The following is a 9,601-nucleotide window of genomic DNA, read 5'->3' on the forward strand; positions in this document are numbered from 1 at the left end:
TTTCTAGATGATCAGAAAGAAGTCCCTATGGGAGAGAGGCCAGGGCCATATTCCAAGTTTGCATAAACACATGAAGCTTTTGCATCTCCCCAGCCAAGAGAGATGAGGAGCTGTCAAGCTGCTAACCATTCAGTCTCTTCCAACCTGCCTCATCTGATGCTTTTAGAGACGATGGCCTGTCTATGTGTCTCCTTGTATAGCTCAGCTCCCCTCTTATCCAAGGTGTCAGGTGGCGTCTGGAGACGCTCTGGCTGCCAGCTGTGCCCCCTGTTCTCCCTGTCCCAAACAAAGGGCTGTTGATTTTGTCCATCAAAATCCTATTCTGGAGAACTATGCTCTTCTAAGTTTGAACCTGCAGCCACAAATACCCTTTTTTCAGCATCTTCCTATACCTATTGCATCTTCATTATACTTCCGTCTTTCCTTACTTACTGTGAGAGCATAAGGAAAAGTTGTCAACATTTAGGTTATCCCTCTACCTTTTCTTTCCTCCACAGTCTTCCCTGTCCTCCTGCTAAACTACTTCTATCTTCCACCTCCACCACCTTTCTGCAACTACTGCTTCGTAACACGTTGCCCCAACATGTGAAACAAATGCCCCGATAAAGAAAAGACTGTCAAGCAAGATCACTTTTACTTATTTTTAAACTGTGGACATTCTAAACCAGGTATCTCCCAAGGAACAGATATAAAACATATACTATTTTATTCCTGGGAGACAAGACATCTTCACTTTCAATTACTTTTCATAAATAACAACATAAATTACCACATAGTGCTCATACCTTATCTTTTAAAAAAATAAAAAAGCTGCTGTGTCTACCTTGTTACTATGCTCCTTGAGGGAGGAAACTGTATATTCCTTTTTTTTTTTTTTTGGCTTTTTAGGACCACACTCACAGCATATGGAAGTTCCCAGGCGAGGGGTTGAATCGGAGCTGCAGCTGTTGGCCCTCACCACAGCCACAGCAATGCCAGATCCGAGCCATGCCTGTGACCTACACCACAACTCATGGCAACGTAGGACCCTTAACTCACTGATCAAGCCCAGGGATCGGACCCACATCCTCATGGATACGAGCTGGATTCATTTTTCTGCTGTGCCACAAAGGGAACTCTCTGTATATTCCACTTTAATTACATACAGTGCTAGTACCGTAACATGAAGGGATTGCATATGTGTATGTGTATGTATATTTTTGTAATTAAAAAAAGAAAACACAAGTTATCTAAATCAATAACACCACTCTTACCAGTGGAACATTTCCCCACAGTTGCTAAGATAACCAAAGTCAGCTAAGGCGAAGTTCTGTCCGAATAAACTAGTTCTTCTTGGTGTTTCCCATCTGTCCTCTCTTCAAGCCTATTCCTGACTGATTACTGTTGATCAATGCCTGCAGAGAGGTCCTGTCTTGTCAAACTTTGAGGTGAATTCTGGCACAGCACCCTCCCGCACTTGGCTCAGAAGCTAAACACTCAGCTCAGGCATCACAGCCCCAGGCCGGCCAGACTACCTACAGAACAAAGATTCACTCGTTCAAAGCACAGCATCCCCAGTAAGTCTGTGTGAACCAGGTTAGGGCAAAAAGCAATATAGCAGCAGAACTTTTTATCAGTGGTCTCAGGGAGGATTTAGTCCTCTACTGTCTAGAAAAAAGAAAGGAGGAGGTTAAAACCAGAAGAGTTTTTTATACTTTAAATTCCCCTGCTCGCAGTCTTGCCAGGCACTGACAGAGCACCACAAAATTCTAAATATCTATCAAAAATACTTAAGTGTACTAAAATACTTCCTCTTTATTGCTGCCAATCTCACATTTGCTAATAAACAGAAAGTGTCATCGCTATGCGAAAACACATGTGTGTTAAAGCACATATTTGTTGAATGAACAAGTGAGAGTCCTGAAAGGATGCCACAAATACTGAGAAAGGAAAACTTAAATGCCAGACTTTATCTATTATGTGCCAAATAGATAAGGTAACTCCGTATTAAAGATCACATAGGAATCAACACAGGCTGACAAGGGAAGCCTTCATCCATGTGTATTTCAAGTATGAGGTAGTCTTACCCAGATTTAGTACCAGTATTCTTTACAGGCACCAGGTATACCTAGGCTCCTCTCCTCCAAACCTCCAAAATGTTTTCCACATGCTAAATCCTAAGGCACGAGTGGTCAGCTAGTTAAACGTTAGGGCAAAAGAAAACCCACATCGCTCTGCCAATTCTATTCAAAACCGACGCTGAAACATGCGACTCAGTGAAATAGAAAAGCCCGGGAATGGTAACCCATCTTTCCTCATAAAACAGGGGGTAATAGAGACCACAGATATTGTCGAAACTCAGGAGAAATACTAGAGTTCTTCTATCAGAGTTACTGTGTTGTGCCAGGTAGAAAGAGAAAATGGGCTTGGAATCTGACAAGAAGCTTCAAAACCACCAAGTGGGTTTGGTTGAAAGGATCCAAGAGAATTTTTCCCCCTGGGTCTTTAAAAGGCAAAGGAATGAACATAAGGACCTTTGTTTTTGTTTGTTTGTTTGTTTTGCTATTTTAGGGCCACACCCTTGGCATATGCAAGTTCCCAGGCTAGGGGTAGAATTGCAGCTGTAGCTGCCAGCCTATATACCACAGCCACAACAACCTGGGATCCAAAGCCGCTTCTGAGACCTACACCACAGCTCCTTGGCAACGCCGGATCCTTAACCCACTGAGCAAGGCCAGGGATAGAACCCGCATCCTCATGGATCCTAGTCGGGTTCGTTAACTGCTGAGCCACGAAGGGAGCTCCAAATATAATGACCTTTTGAGGTTAACTTTCTGACATATGGCCCTGATCTCTCTCTCTGGAAAATACAAAAGTCAAATTTACCTAAACACCCATATAATGCTCCTTGGTGATATCTCAACTACAGGTTCAGCAGTGAAGACGTTTAAGTAGAAACAGCTAACACTGCTAAATCGCTTACTATGTGCCAGGCAGAGTTCCTAACTCCATTACATAGAGGAACTCATTTGACCTTCCTTAGAACCCTCCTTTTACAGATGAGGAAACTGAGGCACAGAGTTTCACTTGCCCAAGGCCACACAAAACTGAAAACTGGTAGGACCAAGATTTCAACTCAGGCTACCTCAAAGGGGCCCTCTGGTAACTGAGCTTTTCCATGGGCCAGAAGGGCAGAATCAATGTTGGGCTCATGAAGACACAAAAAGCATTCCCGCCTTTGGTCAGAGATGTGAAGGTAACTCCAGGGTGATGGTCTTAGAGGGCCCCTGGGACCACCTGTGTCTGAATCACCTGCGTGTCTGTGAACGTCAGGAGTGAAGCCCAGGAATGTGCAAGTCTCTCAGAGGACCCACTAAAATTTAGAAAACCACTGCTCCAACACCATGTTTTAATCCCCAGCCGAGACCACAAAAAAAAAAGACAGAAAACACAATTACCTAGAGTGGGACTCTTTATTCCAGGTGTAGTTGATAGAATCTAATTCTTTTCTTTGCAACAATTCCCAAATGTATTCAGATGATATAACACCTGGAAGTCAAGTTGTTCTTGAAATGCTAACATTTTTAATTCTATCCAACTGCAAATAATTTCACTACAGGAAAAGAGTAATTTTTTTTTTTTTTTGCCTTTTCTAGGGCCACTTCCCATGGCATATGGAGGTCCCCAGGCTAGGGGTCTAATTGGAGCTGTAGCCACCAACCTATGCCAGAGCCACAGCAACACGGGATCCAAGCCACATCTTGGACCTACACCACAGCTCATGGCAACGCCGGATCCTTAACCCACTGAGCAAGGCCAGGAATCAAACCCGCAACCTCATGGTTCCTAGTAGGATTTGTTAACCACTGCACCACGACAGGAACTCCTTTTTTTTTTTTGGTCTTTTTAGGGCCAAACCTGCAGCATATGGAGGTCCCCAGGCTAGGGGTCGAATCGGAGCTGTAGATGCTGGCCTACACCATAGCCACAGTAACACAGGATCTGAGCCGCATCTGCGACTTACACCACAGCTCATGGCAATGCCAGATCCTTAACCCCCTGAGTGAGGCCAAGGATAGAACCCAAGTCCTCACGGATACTAGCCAGATTTGTTACTGCTAAGCCACAACAGGAACTCCAAGGTTTGAGAATTTTAACCAATAATTTTTACTTTTTTTTTTTTTTTTTTTGGTCTTTTTAGGGCTGCATCAGGCTAGGGGTCCAATTGGAGCTGTAGCCACCGGCCTATGCCAAAGCCACAGCAACAACAGATCCGAGCCACCTCTGCAATCTATACCACATCTCACGGCAAAGCCAGATCCTTAACCCACTGAGCGAGGCCAGGGATCCAACCCGCAACCTCATGGTTCCTAGTTGGATTCGTTTCCACTGCACCACAAGGGGAACTCCTAACCAATAATTTTTAAATTCCTCTAAATTATGAACTCTTGCACCTTCTTGGCAAAGTTTCTCCAAAACTGAGCTTGATAAAGTGGGATTTACTGGCCACCAGCTCCTACACACAAGTCCTCTACAGCAGGGTTTCTCATCTTGATGTTGATGAAGCTGAGTTAGAAAATCACATTTATATTTTCACAACCTCTAGCTGAAATGTAGCATTTCCTTCCATTATAAATGGAGGCAGCTACTCACAGCAGCATCCATATCTGATTTGTCACCAATAGAAATCACCAATGTTTTTCCTATCACATTACAGTGAATATACTGAGATGCTGTTTACCCTTATCGGTACTTCAAAATTAATGATTAAAATGGTTGATGTGATTTAATGAGTTAATTTAAAAGTACGCATTACCACTTAAAAAAATTTTTTTTTTCAGAACTGCCATGTTTCAATCCCTTATTTACATGGGGGGAAACTGAGACAGGACAGTCAGGAGCCAATTCCCTTAATAAAAAGAGCCCAAACCACTAGCCCAGGACAGACAAGCTCTCCTGCCCACTGCTTCCCTTAGCAGTATATTCACTAAACCTCTTCTAACCTACTTCTAAAAAAAATAAATAGTTTTGCGGAGTTCCCGTCGTGGCGCAGTGGTTAACGAATCCAACTAGGAACCATGAGGTTGCGGGTTCGGTCCCTGCCCTTGCTCAGTGGGTTAAGGATCTGGCGTTGCCGTGAGCTGTGGTGTAGGTTGCAGACGCGGCTCGGATCCCAAGTTGCTGTGGCTCTGGCGTAGGCTGGCAGCTACAGCTCCGACTGGACCCCTAGCCTGGGAACCTCCATATGCCGCGGGAGCGGCCCAAAGAAATAGCAAAAAGACAAAAAATAAATAAATAAATAGTTTTGCTTTTTGCTATGCTCACGGCACTCGAAAGTTCCAGGGCCAGGGATCAGACTGAACCAAAGCCATAGCAGCAACTCAAGGCGATGCAGTGACGACACCAGATCCTTAACCTGCTGCACCACGAGAGAACTCCAAAAAATGTTTTTAATAACTATGAGTCATATGGTTGGTTTCCTTTGTAATTCCATGTATTTTATGCATTTGAAAACATAATTATGAACAGAGGTCTATTGGCTTCCAACTGCCAAAGCTGTCCATCAAACACGCATACACACACAAGAACTCTGACCTGGGGCGGGGGACACAAAAACCATTTTAAGACACCACGTTGCCTACATTATGCAAGTGAGTTAAGACAGAGGTAACTGCTTGTTCTATTACTACTGGGATTATCAATTAGCATTTTACTACTAAAACCACACTGCCTGCGTGCCTGGCACAAAGAAGGAGCTCCATAATTGAAAGGATAAATTTGGGGGCAGAATTCCTGCAACTGAAGCTTGACACCAATTACTCCACTGAATCTACCAGCAGCCTAACTGTGGCTTGGTTTCCCATCTCTTAGAAATGGGGCTGCTACTGCTTACCTAAACTGACCTTGCAAGAAAAAAAAAAATCCATCCGTCTGTGTGAAAAGACTCAAGCCCTTTGAAAGATGTATTTTACTACCACCCCCCTTTGTTTAAACACGTATTCTTAAACAACAGTTCTAGTGCTCTCAACTTTACTAATTCAGTTTATGCATCAGGACCCTGAATTTCACTTTAGCAGCTCTGCGGTCCACTATGTGCCATAAGGAAGAAAGAGGCTCCAGAAGAAAATAAAGCTATGTCTTTTCAGGACTCTTTGGTTTCTGTGGGAAATCGTGGACTCCGAGATCAGTGCATACTTTCAGGGATTTGTTTGTAAAGTGTGTATGTGGGATGTCTGGGCAACGAGAGTCCATTGTTCTCATCAATTTCTCAAAAAGGATTACAAAAAATTTAAGACCTAATTTTTTTTTTTGGGGGGGGGAGGCATGCATACAGCATATGGAAGTTCCCAGGCCAGGGGTCAAATTGGAGCTGTAGCTGCCGGCCTACACCACAGCTATAGCAACTCGGGATCTAAGCTGTATCTGTGACCTACACCACAGCTCCTGGCAACGCCAGACCCTTAACCCACTGACCAAGGCCAGGGATCCAACCAGCCTCCTCATGGATCCTAGTCGGGTCGTCACTGCTGAGCCACAACCAGAACTCCTTAAGATCTAATTCTAAGATGTGCTCCTGAAAACCTGTAAACAAAATTACAATGTTCAAATGTTTTCTACAGGACTTCTTTCCTACAACAAACTGTGGGTCAGAAATAATAAAACTTACCTATGCAGTGTCCCACAGCTAATCAGTGGACTAGACAAGGCCTAATCCTAGAGCACCTGGCCTTTTCCCCTGCACCATGCCTCTGCCCACAGTTTATTCTTAAATTAGACTGTTCCTGGTGTCAAGCAGGTGTACAGGTTTTAAACACCACTAAGCATGGCTCTCAGTTGCTCTGATCACTATCAGTCAATCACAATGCTTACTCTAATACAATAAATGCCAGAAACTAAGGAGTAATGAAAAGAAAATTCTTTCCACTAACTTATTCAACTTCCAAAACTAAATTTATGTGTCACTGCCAGCTTCAAGCTTCCTCCTATTAACCGTGCTTCTAAAAAGGATTCTCAAATTGTGGATGTCCAGAAAGACTTACTTCTACTCCAGGTTACTTGTCTGTATCAGCATGAAAGATGCCAAGAAAACAAATGGCAAGCATCACCCTTTTCTATGCAGAAGACAATAGCCATTGGCAAGATTTCCAAAAAGAGATAGCTTTGAAGAGGACGAATATGAGGCAGCAAGAGCAATGGCAATCCCGGCAGAAAGGCTGGGGAAATCCAGGGAACAGGGGGCGGTGAAACCTGCTAAACAGTCCTAATAGAAATCTAGTGTGGCCAGGGGAGAAGGACCACGGGGCTCCAGCATCTTCTTCGCAGCCATCACTCCCTCATCCCTCCTCCGCCCCCCAACTGAAGGAGAGGAGGGGATAGGCGTGATAAACGGCACAGCTCTGCGCTGCAAACTTGGGTTTGAGACCTGTTTCCGTCACGCAATAGCTGTCTGACTGGGGCAAGTCACAACACGGTGCCTCAGTTCCCCCATCGGTAAAATGCGGGTAACTACACTCCTGACTACCCAGGAATGCTGCAAGGATCAAATGAAACGAGAGCGAAACCCTCTGCACAGGGCCAGACACAGAGGAACCGCTCCGTGGCGCTAAGGCAGGTCCGCAGGAGGGTCCTGGGGTCTGAGCTCCGGCCGGGAAAGGGCGCTCCAGGGGCCCGCGTCCCTCTAGCTGGGTTCCGAGCCCCTGCCCGGCCCACCTTGTTGTTGTACTCCTCCACGAAGCTGCCCAGCGCCAGGCGAAAGCGCTTGTCGGGCCGCACGCTCCAGTTCATGGCGTAGACGGTCCAGGGCGCTTCATACTTGTAGATCTCCTTCCGTTTGCCGTGCAGGGACATAGTGGCGGCGGCGGGGCCGCAGTGCGGGCCGGGACGGCAGCGAGCTGCGGCGGGCGGGGCGCGAATCGGGCAGGGAGTCAGGCCTGGGACGGAGGGGTCCGAAGGGAGGCGGGGCGGGGGCGGGTACGAACAGCCTAGCCCGGAAGCGGGGCCGCGGCGACAGACAACGACAGCCGAGCCCGACCCCCACTTTCAAACCTGCTTCGGCTCGGACAACAACCACCTTCCGTTTGAGACCCCGCCCCGCCCTCTAGAACGGAAGCCACGCGACCCCCTCAGCGGCGCCGGCCGTTGGCTACCTGACACGTCCTTTCGAACGGCTCCTTCTCCTCATTGGCTAGTGTACCCGTAGCTTCTGAAACCTCCTTGCTATTGGTGCGTACGGTTGTCATTCCGATTACTTGCTCTGCCCAACTCCAGGGGGCAGGCGCTTTCACAGCCACAAAGATCATTGGCTGACAAAGATATCAGTCAGAGAGATAACGGCGCAGTGCGGGTGAATCCGGGTGTGGGTGGCTTAAAAGCTCGCGTACTGTGTAGCAGGCCTCCAAGTTCTAGGCCAAGTCTCCGAGAGTGAGACCTCTTATGTGACTGCTCTGACTTCCCCACTGCAGCTGCTATTCTGACTGGATTCTCCACGTTGGCGAGTGAAAATGAAAAGTCTGCCTTACGAGAGGGCCTGCTGCGTTTCGCGGCACTGAGCTCCGGGGCCTTGCGGACGGGCCTGCGCCGAAGGGAAAACCCTTTATTTCCCTGCTTTGCCAACGCCTCCTTTAAATTGGAATGTTGCTCTCCCAGCGTACCAAGGGCAGACGGCGGACACGCCGCTCTACTCAGGACCAGGCCAGCTTCAGTCAGCCTTTCCTGGCCATTCTAGAAGTGCTTGGAATTAGAGGATTGGTCTTCAGCAGGCAGCGACCCCGCCAGCGTGGCTGTCAGCTTCTGTTTCCATCTTTTCCCACGAGCGTCCCAAGGCAAATGCTAATCTAGCCTTAAATATATCAGTGTCTTGAATTTGAAATGGGGAAGGGTCAGAATCTAGGTAACATCTCTTTATAATTTAAATGGTTTCCAATAATTTGCTTTCAACAAAACTAAGCAAAAAATTGTATTGAATTGTTAGATAATATATCATTAAATATAGTATTTAGTGGAGTTTCCGTTGTGGCTCAATGGAAACAAATCTGACTAGTATCCATGAGGACGCAGGTTCGATCCCTGCCCTCGCTCACTGGGTTAAGGATCCGGCATTGCCATGAGTTGTGGTGTAGGCCAGCGGCTACAGCTCTGATTCGATCCTTATCGTAGGAACCTCAATAGTTAGGGCACATGTGACCTTAAAAAGACTATATATATATAGTTTTTAGTGATAAAAGTGATTGTTAACAGAAAACTCAGAAAGAAGGACGCACGTTTGATCACCAGCCCCACACAGTGGGTTAAGGATCCAGGGTTGCCACAGCTGCAGTGTAGCCGGCAACCGCAGCTGGGATCTGATCCCTGCCTAGGGAACTCCATATCCATGTGCTTCCAGGTGGCCAAAAAAAAAAAAAGAAAGAATTCAAAGAATTGAGCGACTGAGTGACACTGTTTAATGTAACAAACTCCTCACAGTCCTATCCACTTCCGTAGGTGAACAAGTTTTCTCTGTGTCTATGTCTTCCTCTAATAAAAAAATAATATTCATTGACATACATGGACTAATTGAGAGGAAAATACCCTCTCTTAAGAGATGTATTTCCAGTAAAATTTTAGTTTCTATAAAAATTTAAAT

The 9,601-nt window shown here is 46.1% G+C and overlaps 1 protein-coding gene across 4 annotated transcripts in view; it reads right to left on the bottom strand.

The window, feature by feature from the left end:
• DCAF7 (DDB1 and CUL4 associated factor 7) overlaps positions 1-8,061 on the bottom strand; it is a 31,295-nt gene extending 23,234 nt beyond the window's left edge. For all 4 annotated transcript variants that reach the window (XR_007131639.1, XR_007131641.1, XR_007131640.1 and 1 more), the window contains exon 1: positions 7,690-8,061. Coding sequence is in view for 1 of the 4 variants with exons in the window: in XM_047756877.1 (XP_047612833.1) it covers positions 7,690-7,827 (138 nt within the window). In the remaining 3 variants the exon portion in view is untranslated. The remainder of the gene's footprint in view (positions 1-7,689) is intronic.
• Positions 8,062-9,601: the final 1,540 nt, after the last annotated feature.

The sequence above is a fragment of the Phacochoerus africanus genome, chromosome 14 (genome assembly GCF_016906955.1).
Source record: "Phacochoerus africanus isolate WHEZ1 chromosome 14, ROS_Pafr_v1, whole genome shotgun sequence".
Lineage (NCBI taxonomy): Eukaryota > Metazoa > Chordata > Mammalia > Artiodactyla > Suidae > Phacochoerus > Phacochoerus africanus.